General features: G+C 36.7%; 1 protein-coding gene across 1 annotated transcript; it reads left to right on the top strand.

Annotated features, from left to right (window-relative positions):
- The first annotated feature begins 4,052 nt into the window (after positions 1–4,052).
- LOC103102293 (serine protease inhibitor Kazal-type 12-like) lies at positions 4,053–12,612 on the top strand. The gene is made up of 4 exons (XM_007474071.3): positions 4,053–4,476; positions 8,177–8,202; positions 11,550–11,677; positions 12,494–12,612. Exons 1-4 carry the CDS (start codon positions 4,416–4,418, stop codon positions 12,537–12,539), a joined length of 261 nt encoding a protein of 86 aa, XP_007474133.1. The 5' UTR covers positions 4,053–4,415; the 3' UTR covers positions 12,540–12,612.
- Positions 12,613–15,919: the final 3,307 nt, after the last annotated feature.

The following is a 15,919-nucleotide window of genomic DNA, read 5'->3' as shown; positions in this document are numbered from 1 at the left end:
TGAAAACATATTTTCTGCGGTCATATTTTACTCACCCACTCTTATATCTACAACAATTTAAGTCTTCCACTATTTTAACTCACTACAGTTTACAACCTGAACCATTTTAATTCTTACAGTTTATGGCTCCCACTCTTTTAAATGTTGCAGTATTGTATAAGGAAATTCTCATTTTTTAAAAAATTAAATTCAGAATAAATATGAATGAAATTTTTTAAAACGACAGCATGGAGTAAGGTTGAATAATCTTGTTAGCAACTTCTGATTTATGTGAGAACATAATGGAGGCCTAGATATTTTGTTCAGTGTTCATAAACTTTTAAATTTCCTTATGATTATAGATGTATACAATTAAGAATTTGTAGCTGTCTCCATGGATCAAGATGTTAAGTAAAACAAGTTCTGTCTCCCCAGAAGTCACTTAATTTAGGGACTGAAGCCAGTGAAAAGTGAATTCTATAACAGCAGAGGAGGCAGAGAGGTCCAGTCCTCAGAGCATCTGTGATTAAAGTGGGAGAAGTTAGGAAGTAAGGAATAGGGAAATATGAGAGAAGAAATGTGTCATTATCAAAAATATCATAAAGAGGAAACTCAGTCAAAAACATGAAATGTATGTAGAAAATCATTAGAAAATACATTGAAACTGAAGGGAAGATAGTAAGATATCTATACAAATTCAGGTATCTCCTAAGTAAATATTTTAAGATAAAGGAAATTAAGTATGAAGAAATTAAGAAAATAAATTTAATTTTAAATTTCCTTTTCATTTTTTAAGCATTTTCCCATGTTTACATGATTCATTTTCTTTCCCTCTCATCTTCCCTCCTCTCTCCCAGAGTGAACAAGTAATTCCACTGGATTGTGCAAATGTTATCACTTGATATCTATTTTCATACTATTCATTTTTATCATAGAATTGAAACTCCAAATCATATATACATAAGAAAACAAATTAAGATAAAGTTGAAGATTCTGTGATTTAACAAGATAGCATGGAAACACAGATCCTGGATTGTTCAAAAGAGAAATAAGAATTGTGGAAGCAAAATTTATGACCAGGATGGCAAAAATCATTGATACAATTAAAAACCTTTGGATTTATACTGACAAATATTTAAAGAAGTAAAAGAGAGAAGAACTGAATGAGAAGACAAATATATATAAGTGAAGGACAAATTGGAAGAAAAGATACAAAAATCAAAAAGAATACATGAACAGTCTACAAGCTCGACACTAAACAGGAGGACAAAATTCAGAGACATTATAAGTATCATAAGTCTCAAAGAAGAATATAAGTCCAAACACTGAAATATCATAATTCAAATAAAAGAAACAAGAAGATTAACCCGAACTTCTGAATACAGAAAAAGTGTCACTCAAAATAGTCCACAAATGGGGGCAGCTGGGTAGCTCAGTGGATTGAGAACCAGACCTAGAGATGGGAGGTCCTAGGTTCAAATCTGGCCTCAGACACTTCCCATCTGTGTGACCCTGGGCAAGTCACTTGACCCCCATTGCCTAGCCCTTACCACTCTTCTGCCTTGGAACCAATACACAGTATTGACTCCAAGACGGAAGGTAAGGGTTTAAAAAAAAAATAGTCCACAAATATCCTCTGCAGGTTGAGAGGAACACTGTACTTCAAACACCAAGACATATAGTGGTGAAATTTATTAATTCCATTGATAACCAGCAGATTCTGCAAGAAGCCAGGAGAGGGAAAAGGACTTTTAAGTATAAAAGAAAGTCAGATACATAATACTATTACCTAGCCACCAGAACTTGCAAAAAGGAATGGAATAAATATATCCCTGAAACCAAGAAAGCTCAAATGCAACCCAAGGTGATGTACCTGTAAGGTTGAAATGAATTATTAGCAAAGAAGCATGTGTAAAAAAAAATTCAAAACATTCCAAAAAACCACAATATTATTCTATTTGAGGACGTTTCTGACAATATAAATGAAGAAAAATAAATACAGTAAGGAAAACAGAAATGAAATAAATTTCTTCAGAAAGACAATCAATAATTATCTTTTATATAGCACTTTAAGGTTTGCAAGGTATTTTACTAATATTTTCTCATTTTATCCTCATAATAACTCTGGGAGTTAAGTTCTATTGTTATTATTTCCATTTAACATTATTATGCTCACTTGAGGCATAAGATATGAGGTTAAATGACTTGTTCATGGTCACATATCTGATAAGTAAGGTTGGATTTGAACTCGGGTCTTACTGAATTGAGGTCCAGCATTCTATACATGGTGTCACCTAGTTGCCACCATAGAATTGAAAACAATGACAATAAATAATAACAACACAATAGGAAAATTTATTTCCAAAAATACACAAGGATAACAGTTTTAAAGTAGAAATAAAATTGAATTGGTGGTGAAAGAAGAGGATTGAAACATAAACTCCTCAACCTAATCTTCTACACGTGAATTAATGTACTTAATTTTTGTAACAAAGTTGCAGAATGAGAGTAAGTATGAAAGGCAAGAGGGGAGGTAGTAGCTAGGTAGCTCAGTGAATTGAGAGCCAGGCCTATAGATGGGAGGTTCTGGGTTCAAATTTGACCTCAGACACTTCCCAGCTGTGTGACCCTGGGCAAGTCACTTAACCCCCATTGCCTAGTCCTTACTGCTCTTCTGCACAAAAGGTAAAAAAAAAAAAGAGGGAAGATAGTACCTCTAGGGAACTTGTATTTACCCTAATGAAGTCAATATTAAAAATGAAAGGAAAATAACTTCCACTGTATTTTGGGAAGCAGAGAGGCTATGGGAGAATGTTGCTGCTGGCAAGAAGAATGAAAAAGGAAGAAAGAAAGAGAACTCTCATCTTACAGAGGGAGAGACATTCTAAAGGGAGAGATGGGGATCTTACACTGAGTGTAATTTGACAGGGATTTTGTTTTAAACGAGAGAATAATACCTCTGAAAATGTGTTGCATTTCCATGGACAACATTCTGCATCAGGAGGTAGAGAATCAGAGCTCCTGGAGAAAACCAGAAGGGTAGAAGAGCATGGATCTGACTGTCTGCCCTTTGTTCCAGCCATATCACTGCTGGGTTTATACCCCAAAGAGATTAAAAGGAAAAATACTTGTACAAAAATATTTATAACCTCCATCTTCATGGTAGCAAAAAATTGGAAAATGAGGGGATGTCCTGTGATTGGGGAATGGATGAACAAATTGTGGTATATGTTCGTGATGGAATACTATTGTGCTCAAAGGAATAATGAACTGGAGGAATTCCATGGAGACTGGAACAACCTCCAGGAAGTGATGCAGAGTGAAAGGAGCAGAACCAGGAGAACATTATACATAGAGACTGATACACTGTGGCACAATCAAATGTAATGGACTTCTTTACTAGCAGTAATGCAATGATCCAGGCAATTCTGAGAGACTTATGAGAAAGAACACTATGCACATCCAGAAGAACTGTGGGAGCAGAAACACAGAAGAAAAACAACTGCTTGATCACATGGGTCGAGGGGATATGAGTGGGATTATGGACTCTAAAAGATCATCCTAGTGCAAATAATAATATGGAAATAGGTTTTTGATCAAGGACACATGTAAAACCCAATGGGATTGCTCATTAGCTATGGGAGAGGGCTTGGGGGAGGGTAGGAAAGAACATGAATCATGTAACCATGGAAAAATATTATAAATTAATTAATTAAATACAATTTTTCAATTAAAAAATTTAAAGAGCTTGTATCCACAAAAAAGGATTCCATGGCAAATGGGAAATTGCCTAGTCTCACAAAGCTTCCTGATATGAGGCCAAGTCTTCTATTCACTTTGCCAACCAGCTGAATGGGGTCAGATGTGGGGTTGAGAACGAGAGGAGATTTAACTCTTAGGAGGTTGGCCCAGATTCTAAATGGGGTCAAAAGAGAATTAAAAGTTAGAAGATAAGGAAGTATAATTTGCTTCTGAGGATAGAGGAAAACTTGAAAACCTAGAATTCTTTAATCTGTGGCCAAAGACAGAGCTGGATTGCCCCACAATAAGAGAGTTCCCAGAACTCCCTAGGTCAAATTCCCTAAAAGTGCATAGTTCAGGAAAATGAGTGGGTGTACCCTTCATGAGGCACAGTTAGACACTCAGCTCAGGGTGTGTGATATGGAAGCTGCTCTTTGGAGACAGACTGGAGTGGAGTTATCAGTGTGATGAGTGTCCCTGCCCGGACAGAACAACCCTGGAGCAAGCATCTTTTAGTTTCTGGTGCCTTTGTGAGGTCTGCAAAAGCAGATTTCATCACTAGGGTGGAGGATCTGGCTGTCTGCCCCATGTCTAAGCATTTAGTTGTCCATGGCTCCCCTTATAAATGCCACTTTGGGGCCTCAGTCAGGCACTAAACCACCAAGTTCTCAACAGGCCAGTCACTCCTCACTGCCATGACTTCTTCGCGTAGCTCAATGATTCTGCTCTGCTTGATGTGTGCCTTCCTGCTTGTGGGTGAGTATAAGACCTTTTATTTCTAAAGTCCATTGGCAGAATGGTTATAGACCTTATACGTGGACTAGTCATGGGCCAGATCAGAGCTAAGTGGTATAGTGGATAGTGTGCGAGGCCTGGAGTCACAAAGAACACTGAGGTCAAATCTGATTTCAGACCAGATTCTTATGAGCTGTGTGATTCTGGGAAAGTCATTCACACCTCTGTCTGTCCTCATTTCATCATCTGTATCATGGAAAACATAATAGTAGCTACATCCCAGGATGGTTGTTAATAACAAATGAGATAATATTTGCAAAGCATTTAGAAAAGTACATTTGGTAGGTACTAGTACTATTTAAATGTTAGTTATTATTATTATTTTTCTATCAGTGCCAAAATTGCCACAGAAGGCCATGGGACGATCTATCTAAAAGTATAAGGAATGGTAGAAGTCTCCTAATTCAAACTCCACAAAAGAGAAAACTAAGGCCTAAAGAAATTATGTAATTTAACTAAAGTCATACCAGTAAGTAGCAGAGCTGGGATCATAAGATTTAGAATATAGTTTAGATAAAAATTTATAATTATATAAAATTTATATTCTGTATATAATTATATACACTATATAAAATGTGTATATAATTTATGTATATATTGAAATAAATATATGAAATAAATGCATATTAAAATTAAAATAAATCCAACTCTATAATTTAAGATTTAGGAAAACAAGGGCTGAGGTAGGTCAAGTTATTTTTCCAAGGTCATATGATTTGTAAGGGACAGAGTTTGCCTGTGTGTGAAACAGGGGAGATATGTCCTCCACTGTGTGAAATGAGGCAAGATCTCTGCCACTGGAAAAACAAAATCCTGGGGGTCTGGAGTCAAAGATAAGGAAAGACTTTATTAAAACCCCCCACCTCTGTGGCCACCAGTGGAGAAAGGAGGAAAAATTTTCATTCCTTGCTCACAGCAAATGCTCAAATACTGTACAAATTCAGACTCTATTGAAATCACCCCCCTTACTACCATTCTCTAGACAGAAAGGGGACACTGTCACACTAGCATTCCTCTAGGTCTCTTGCTAGGGGATATCCCCTTCCTGTCTAGAGAAAGGTACTAGGGGGGTTTACTATGTGGGCATTTAGCCACCAGAACATTCCCCTAGGCATCATGTATGGTGGGGCAGGGAATATCCCCTTTCTGAGAGAAAGGTAATGGGGAAGGGAAAGTTTTACTACATGGGCATTTGGCCACCAGGGCTTTTCTCTTGGCATTCCCCTAGGTCTAGAGAAAGGTACCAGGAGGGATATGTGTGTGTGTGTGTGTGTGTGTGTGTGTGTGTGTGTGTGTGTGTGTGTGATTTCAATAGAAGCTGATTCTGTACAGTATTTGACCATTCACTATGAGCCAAGAATGGAAAGTTTTCCTTTTTTTCTCCTCTGGTGACCCCAGAGGTGGAGAGTTTTAATAAAGTCTTTCCTTGGGGGCAGCTGGGTAGCTCAGTGAATTGAGAGCCAGTCATAGAGATGGGAGGTCCTAGGTTCATATATGGCCTCAGACCCATTTTAGCTGTGTGACCCTGGGCAAGTCATTTAACGCCGCCCCCCCCCCCCACCATTGTGCAGCCCTTGCCACTCTTCTGTGTTGGAACCAATACACAGTATTGATTCTAAGACAGAAAGTAAGGGTTTAAAATAAATAAACAAACAAACAAATAAATAAATAAATAAATGAAGTCTTTCCTTATCTGATTCAGGACTCCCAAGATTTCATATTTCCAGTGGCTGGGGTCTCTCCCCTGTTTTACTGGAATCTGCAAGTTTCATTTAGTGTGGTGTAGTAAATGCTTAGTATGAAGTCATGGAAAGACCAGATCTACAATCAGAGGATCAAAATTCAAATCTGCTCTCTTCTACTTATTCCCTACATCATCTTGGGGCAGTCACTTAAATATATTTGTTTATCATGTTCCTCTTCATCAAAATGAGTTGTTGGAGTCTAAGTTTCCTTTCTGATTATGATAATTTTTTAAGTCTACAGACTCTATATTCAGGGCTTTGAACAATATTCTGCAGTGGCTCAAATGATGAGCTTTCTTCTGGAAAAAATAGCCAATTTCCCAGGAACTGGGCATCTCTTGTTGGTATATAAGGATTCCTCAGAAGTGCCATGACTGGGGATAAGATATGAGAATCATGCTTTGAGTGAGGATTCATTAGACATCATTTGAGAGCCTTTTTTATCTCTGTGATATGAAAGACTCTGTATATCAGAGCAGTCTTGGGATTCTGCCATTCTATGAGACTATTTTCCAAGAAAGTCTATGGATTTTTTGTTCCTATGAGCATTTAACCAAACCACGTGTCAGCTATGGCCACTTAGGTAAGAAAAATGAAGACAGATATACATATTCATTTGAAAAGCCATCCTTTTGAAAAGAGCATTTAAAAAAATACAATCCTAATGCAGATTCTAAACAATCACCCTAGTGCAAATACCAATAATATGGAAATAGTTCTTGATCAATGACACATGTAAAACCCAATGGAATTGTGTGTCAGCTATGGGAGGGGGGCAGGAGGAGGGGAGGGAAAGAACATGATCCATGTAACTATGAAAAAATTCTCTTAATTAATCAATTATATAAAATTTAAAAAATATAATCCTGAGAAAGGCACTTTATAATGGGGAAAACATTGCCCTAAGGACCACAGATTCAGGGATGCAACATGGTTTGATGGGGAAACACTGTGACCTTGGGCAAACCATGTAGTCTCTCCTGGCTTCAGTTTCTTCATTTGTAAAATTAGAGGCCTGAAATAGACCCTTCAACTTTAAGTCTATTCTAGGCCTTGCTGTGTCACAAGTTTACTTTGTGACCTCAAAAATATCATTTCCTTCTTCTGAACTTGTTTTTTTTTTGCTTTTTTTTAAACCTATGAATTGAGGAAAATAACAATTATATTACTTACCAAAGCAACGTTGTTGCGAAGGTTAAGTATATAAAGCACTTTATAGCTACATGTAAATGAATTGTTATTGTTTTTCATTGACTGTAACCTTATTTATTAATTTTACTGACCCTTCCATGAGTCAATTCCTGGAATAACTTCTGAAAAACTACATTTTATTTTTCTCTTAAATCCATACCTTATTTTGCACTAATTTGTTCTAAGAGTTTGTTTTTTTGAGTGGCAGTGGGGCAGTGAGGTGCAACATTGGATAAAGGACCATTTCTGGAATCAGTAGGATGCCTCTTTCTGAGTTCAAATCTGACCTCAGATTCTTACTATCTGTGTGACACTAGGAAGTCACTTAACCATGTTTACCTCAGTTTCCGCATCTGTCAAATGAACTGGAAAAGGAAATGGCAAACTGCTCTAGTATCTATGCCAAAAACAAACAAACAACAACAACAAAAACGAATGGAATCAGGGAGAGTTAAACATGCTCAAATTAATTGAACAACAATAAGTGTGAAGAATACAGATCTAGGGACCTGGTCATAGCTCTATCCTAATGAATTTGATGAAGTTCAAATCCATACTCTCTGGATTTCACTTTATCCATTGAACATTAAACTATTCAATAGAAATCCTTCTGGATCAGACATTGTGGGTTCTATGGCATCAAATTTCATCCAATTCCAATATTCTGTGATTTTTCCAAAACATAGTGAGTATCTCATGAATATTTGATGTCTCTTTAATTGCAGATGCTGTAAGTCAAGGTGGCTATAAGGTATGTGCTTCTCTATCCATTAGAGCTTCCATTCCCCTCAAGGCAGAAGACAAATTAGCAATCACCCATTGATTCTGTAGTTGGTTTGTTATTCATATAACTTCAGCCTATTTGGATGAAATCATTGATTCTGGGGAGGTGACACAGAAGTATGAGGCCAGATCTCTATCCTCATGGAAATAGCCATCTTATAGGAAAATAAGAGGAACATATAGAAATACTAAACAAGAGAAAACATGGAAATGAATTTAGAGAAGACTAAGTTACTTTGAGGGAGAGGTGTCTTTTGATTGGAGGATACCAAGGAAGCTTTACTAAAAGAGGCAACATTTTAGCCAAGTATACTAGGAAAATGATACACTGATTAGATTATTCTGGTTTTATGTGCTGAAGTGTCTTTCATCTTTAAAATTCTATGTTTTTAGTTTTTAAATTCTTTGCCAAATTAAATATCCTCTGATTTATGGTCTAAAATCCCTGACCTTGCTCTAATATCCAATAATCTAACGTAAAATTCAGAACTAAAACGTGTTAATATGGACTTGAAGGTTCTAGCTTTGATGGCCTATTTTGTAAAACTTCATCTTGCTTTTTTCATAAGCCACATATCAGAGTATTAACTCTTCCAATGCTACAATAAGTACAAGAATAATAAAAAAAATCTTATTCTTGCTACAGAGACTCCTTTCCTTCTTTTCTAGAAATTATTCTTACATGGAGCTCTTTTGAAACCTTACAATATATCATGAAGTCTTCTTTAAAGTGACTACAAAGAAGCAGAAATATGGCTCATGGGATTGAGAGCCAGGCTCAGAGATGGGAGGGCCTGGTTCAAATCTGAACTCAATCACATCCAAACTATGTGACCATAGGCAAGTCACTTAACCCCTCATTGCTTAGCCCTCACCACACTTCTGTCTTGGAACCAAAACCGTATAAAAAGTGACTGTAAACTATACCAATAGGAAAAAATTTTAAATTTGAAAAACAATTTTCCATGCACTGTTGAGTGGAATTGTCTTTTAGGTAAACAAATTATCTTCCTGCAGTGTCCACTCACCACACCTTTGGGACCTAGCAAAGCAAGTCTAACTCCCTTTCCCAATGATAGTCCTTGTGTTAGGGTCCAAGAATTCACCACCCCCCACCACCAAGGAAGGATCTTGGGCAATGTAATCAGACACGGAACAGCCCCTTTATTGAAAAAAAGACTGATACGCGCATCAGTGGGAACCTCTGCCATCAGAGTTCCAAGTTGCTTCTGACAGGCTGGGGTTTCAATACTTTTTTTTATGAATAACCTTTGTTGGAAAGTTGCTTTTTGTACCTGGGTTCTCAGTGCTGAAGCTTATCAGGGACCTTGGACAGGCCTCAGTACAAGCTCGGAGCTTATCTGTTTATGGGGCCTTGGCATTCTTCCTGGTTGAATTTCTCAGGGCAACTTTCAAGTTTGATCTCCCTCACTTGATATATAGGAAGATAACCCAGCCCCCTACTTCCAAAATGCCCAGTCCCCTCTGCTCTTTTCAAGATTGAATTGAAATATTCTTCCCTATTACCAACTGTTTTTAGATGCAAAACATTGTTATGAAAAGGTCAACCCTAAATTCATGCTGATGGATCTCCATTTGGACAGCAGTACACTGGCTCCTTCAGAGCTTTCTTTTTCTTGGGATCACAATGCCACACACAACATAATTCACTCACTTCCTCATAACTTTTCTGACTTTCTTTTTTCTTTCTAACTCTAACCTTTTTACCTGGGTTGTGAATTATGTTTTGAAAAGAAATATGGGAACCTCAACTTGAATCAGCCCTCTTCAATGTACTCCCTTTTTGACTTTGAGTCAGATACATCATTTCTCTGGACCTCAGTGCATTTCCCCTTCTGTAGAATGAAAGTGTTGGCCTATATCCTTTCTTAAGGTTCTACCCCAGTTTAGGTCCACTAATCCATCTCCTCTGCCTTCTTCTTTGACTTTGGTGCTTCAAATATTGTCTTTTCTCCTTCCATTATCTGTGTGGGTCAGATCATGTTTATAATTCTGAATGCAGTTCTATGTGTCAAATTTTAGGAGAAACACAGAAAGAACAGGAACATAGCCAGAGTAGGGAAACCAGAGATGATGATGTATAGAAACAATATCATCTGAGGATGAGTTGAGAGAACTTGTCTATGTTTTAATTGAAAAACTAAAGACTTAGGAAGGTGGAGGGAGGGCCTAATATTGGTCTTTCTTAAGGCAAAAGAGTTGGTCTTACTCTGTTTGGTCCCAGAGGGCAGAGGTAGGAGTAACAGTAATTGTGAGAAAATTATGTGACTGCATAAATCAAGGAATGTGGCCATGCATATATAACTCAAAGAATATGAAAAGATGTTTTAATGCATATACATTAGGGGAAAGGGTGCCAAATTGGTCTCCCCTAGCATCAACATAAGATCTTTGTGAGGATATTCTTTCAAGTAAAATATTGCACTGGATTTTTAAAATGGCAAACTTACTGAACTTACTAGAGAAACAAGATGAAAAAATGGCAACACCATCATAAGAAAAAATAAGAACAAAAAGTTGACCAGTATAATTTTATGAATTCATTCAACTGTCACTTTTACATATTATGATAGTGATGAATGATATTTTTAATAATGATCCTCAAGTCATTGTAACATCCTAAAACACCCTCTGAATCATCATGGAAAAGTTAAATTATGTTCTATATAGTGTGTTGTAATTAAAAACAAAACAATACCAGTAACTGTGAAAGGAGAGAAAGAAAAGGAAAATTACAGATTTTTAACAATGAGAGCTTTCCTTGAGTGCTTTAGGGAGTAATGAGTTTCAAGCTCAGGATCTTCAAACAGAAGCTGAAAGAACACATGTCAGAGCTATTATTGAGGGAACATCCTGCTCAGGAACTTAGACTGGATGGCCTCCAAAGTCTCTTCCATTTCTGAGAGTTTATGATTCTATGAAGTCAGATAAATACTCCCTAAATGCTAATTGTGACTAATCACACTGAAAATTTATTAAGTCTATAAAATGAGTTGCTCCTTATGGTGGTTTGAAAAGCAAAGAGTAAACTGGGTCTTATTCTATTGGCATTTGTGGTGGGGAGCCAATAATCGAGTTGTGGAAAGAACTCTGAGTTCTAGTCATAATATGGCTCCAAATTCTGGTTCTCCTACTTGTGTGGCTCTAGGCAATTTATTCTCTCTCTCTGTTGGTCTCTGGTTCCTCAACTGCAAAAATGAAAGAGTTAGGCCAAATTATTCCTAGGATGTCTCTAGTTCTACATCCTAGAATCTTCTTGGGTATAGAACTGAAAATATTATCTTGTTATTGCAGGCTCAGTGCAAAAAATTCAAGGCACCAGCCCCAGGAGAAAAGACTCAATGCCCCAATATTAAAAAGCCAGTGTGTGGCACAGATGGCCAGACCTATAAGAACCTTTGTGAATTCTGCATGACTGCTATGTAAGTATAAAGATACACAACTCCTAAATCCCAGGGGTTGGGACAATGGAGAGAAGAAGGAATGGTAGGGGAAATATTCATTTTTTGAACTCCACAAATTTAGTATCAATTTAAAAATGCCTCTATGTCATCTTTTAATAATTGGTCATCCAGCCTCTGTTCAAATCCCTCAGGTTATTAAAAAATAATTTCCTATGGCAAAAACCCATTTCAGCGTAGGGCAACATATAGTCACAACAGGAGGCCCCTGCATCCCACTGGCATTCCTATAGATCCCACTTGAATCACACAGCGTTAGAGCAGGGACAAAAATTGTCATAACTTTTGATTCACTTCCAACTTAAAGGAGAATTATTAAAGAAGACATACAGTTGTATGAATATAGGTGGGAGTCATCACAACAAGAAATTTCATTTCTCTGGTGTTTTGTAGAATCTAAAACATTTTCCTTGCTGCTATCTCATGAGGTAAAGAGTATAAAACTTTCCACCCCCATTTTGCAGGGGAAAAATATGAGTTTCAAAGAGGGAGGAATGAGTGGCTTTAGAACATATGGCTAGAAGTGGCAGCGCCAGAATTTGTAACCAAGTCTTACTGAGTCTATTTCCAGTCCTTTTCCCATTAGAGCATGTTGTCTACTAAGGAAGCCTGTAAGGTGGGAATCCCAAGGAGAAATAATAACAGAGGGTAGAAAACTAGGGAGACTAGGGCCTATTAATATTCAAAGGTATTCTCTGAAAGTTCTACTAACATATGTTGGAGATTATGTTGGGTTTGTTTTCATTTTTCTCTAAGCAATATATTTGTTTCTTCTAGGGAAAAGAATGGGCAGCTTGGCTACAACCATGATGGAAAATGTTAAATCTCCAAGTAATTCAGTGTGTAAAATTTTCCCTGACTAATTCACTTTCAATAAAGACAATAACCTTGGCAAATAGTTGAGGGCCTTTTTGTTTATTTCTTTCATTTATTCTTCCATTGTTGATGGGACTGAGGAATATCTCAAACAAGACCTTGCTCAGGAGATGATTGGGAAAGTTATTACTAATATACTTTTCCTGTTGTATTTATTATTGGATCATAGAATTTACAAATAGAAGGCTCCTTAGAGATCATCCATTTGATACAACTCACTGATTTTCAATAGAAAAAAAAAACTGAGGTCTATAGAAGTAAAATGCTTAGCTAAGGTCTCACAGATAAGAAGTGGTAAAGTTGTGGCTTCAAATTCTCTTTCTCTGTTTCCAAATCCAAGATTTTTCTACTATATAACTCAAATCACAAAATCCTGGGACTAAAAGGGACATTAAAGGACATCTAGGCAAAACCCTTTCCAGAGATTTTACTGATGGTTATTGAGAAAACTTACTGTATTTATTTTCCCTGGGAGAAAATTATGTGTATATTGAAACCCAAGTATTCATAGCTTCCTGTGAATGGCCACTTATGATGACTTTGAGTCTTCTACCCAACAGTCTCTATTGATTATTAGAACTTTCCCCTTGTGATAAAGCTATAAACAGAGGGAAACTGAACTGGGGCTACTGGAAGATAAGTAGCATCATTTCCAGGGCAGGGGAAGGAATCATCTCATTGTCCTCTTTCCTGATCAGATTTCATCAGTTATCACGTGCAATTTGCGGTATTTTAGAAAAGACAATGTAAACTGAGTGTATTCAGAGGAGGGCAATTGGTATCCAAGAGACTAGAAACTATGCCACATATAAGTTAGTTGAAGTAATACAGTGGGAGCTTATCCAGGAAAAAAAAGCTCTGAGGAGGAAGACAATTAAGTTTGCTCTACTTCAATTAGCATCAAAAAGTAGAAACTACATTGAAACAGATTTGAAAATAGAAAGTATCTAAAAATGGAAAATGACTTGTGAAGCATTGAGGCATTACTATTATGCATCCATATTCAATGGATGGGATGATAGCATCATCATAATAACAACCTATTTAATAATAGGTGCTGCACAGGTAGAGGTGCTTGGGTTTTGAACAGGACACAGGCATTAGAAAATCAGAGTTGGTAAGGAATGATGCTCACTGATCACCTGAGCTGTAGGCTTCTTAAGAGAAAGCATTTATGTAGTGCTTTAATATTTACAAAGAACTTTACATATTATTTCATTTGAGTGTCACAACTTTGTGAGGTAGTTGCTATTATTATTCCCACTTTACAGACAGGAAAACTAAGGCTGGAGAGGTTAAAAGACTTGTCCATAGTTACAGAATTACTAAGTGTCTGGTCAGGATTTGAATTCAAATCTTCCTCACTTGATGTTCAGCATCTACCTGCCTATTACATCAATAACAGAATTAAAAGGGATCCATTTTTGTAGATTTAATGTAAGCCACCTCTTAGAGTTGTTTAATTTACATTTCTCTGATTATGGAACTGCTTTTATATAATCATTAACAATTTCAACAGTCACTCATTAAATCCTTGCTACATGGAAAATGATATACTTGACTATAAGCTCCTTGAAGGCAGAAAATGTATTCTGTAATAATTATCATGTGTTACTATGGTGTCATGACACGGTTCTCAAAGAGCTTTTACACCCATTATCATTTTTAATTTTCACATCAACAGATAAGATAAGCTAGAAAGGTTCTGCCGGGGACATCTATGGAGTTGCAATAGGGGACAGTTTAGAACTATCGGGGGACAGCTTAGAGCTGTCAGGGAACAGCTGTGGAGTCGCAAGAAAGAAAGACTAGAACATTATCAAAGAGGGATAATGAACGTTTATTGTAAGCAGCACACCAGACTTAAAGCTCTTCTCGAGAGACACAATCTATCCTCCCCAATCCTCCCCAGAATGTGAACAGGGGAGTTAACCCATTCCCAGGAGATCTTGGAACTGTTCATGAAGCCTTGAACTGAGATTACTATGTTTTGGCATACTCAGCAGGAATGGTATGTCACAAACACCGGGGAAGAGGAATTCTATTCCATGAAGTCATGAATGGTTCACTGCAATTCCCCTTTTTTGTTTATGACATCCAATTCTCTTTGGTACAGGGTCCAATTAATAGTTTTTTGCAATACAGCAAAACTAGTCATTAAAGCTTTTAGTAAACAAGGCAAGCATAAGCAGATAAACAAAATCACAAGTGCACCAACTACAAGAAGAGTAATATCATGAAATAAGGAGGAAAACAATCCCTTTTTTGTTTCAATCCAATTATACAAAGAATCTGTAATATGCTGTGGTTCAAGGTTCTCCTGAAAGGATGAATCAATATTCTGAATTAATATACCCAAATCATCAATATCTTTGGTAATGTTTTCATGGTCCCATAATCCCTGTAATTGTAATTTTATTTTTTCCCAATGTTTTTGTATCATTATTTACTGTTATGGGTAGCAAGCAAAATGCAGCATATCTATAATCACTTTTCATGCATGTTATCACTGATAAATATTCTACTTCATTCATTAGATCAATCATATTTTTCTATAACATCATAATACTTTTGTAAAACTTTATATCAGTTTCTTTTTGTCTTTCTAATGCTGAAGTTACATTAGTAGCCAATGCTTTCAAATAATTGACATCATGTTCAAGATTATGTAAGTTAGAAACTGATTGTGCCAAAGATACAGAACCTATAATAGTAGAAGTCAATGCAGATATTAATGCTACTATGCCTAATGCAACACAAGTAACACATTGTTTATGTCGTGGTCTTGTTTTTTTGTCATAATACATGAAGAATTTGATCCCCTGGACTACCATACCATGAATCTTTATGTTCAGTGGCAAAAAGGGCCATGCGTGGTCTCTTGATGATTAAGACCAGCCCATCCACTTGTGATCCTGCACAATGACTGAAACCACAATTGCTACAGGTTACATCCCACTATCTAACTCCTCTGTCTGTTATTTCAGTAATTCAAAGCTTCAAGATGATCTTTTACTATAGTTATAAAAGCATACCTCCCTGTTAGACAAGCTTGAATGTCTAATATAACACTTCTATTTACTGGTCTTTGAACTTTCCCATTATTAGTAACATTAATATATTGAGACATATATACTTTATCCAATACCAGGGCTATCTTTCCATAATTAGTCAAAATCTGTGTGAAATTAGCAGAACGTAACCAATTAGCTCTGGGGGCATCACACACAAAGGCAAGCTGTATCCTCCTATAAAACAATCATGAAATTTATAAGAATCCAGTTTCTTTCCAATACAACTTGTGCCGTTATGCCAAGACCCCCAAGT

This window comes from Monodelphis domestica, chromosome 1 (genome assembly GCF_027887165.1).
Source record: "Monodelphis domestica isolate mMonDom1 chromosome 1, mMonDom1.pri, whole genome shotgun sequence".
Lineage (NCBI taxonomy): Eukaryota > Metazoa > Chordata > Mammalia > Didelphimorphia > Didelphidae > Monodelphis > Monodelphis domestica.
Note: the sequence above shows the minus strand (reverse complement) of the source record. Positions and strands in the feature narration are given on the sequence as shown.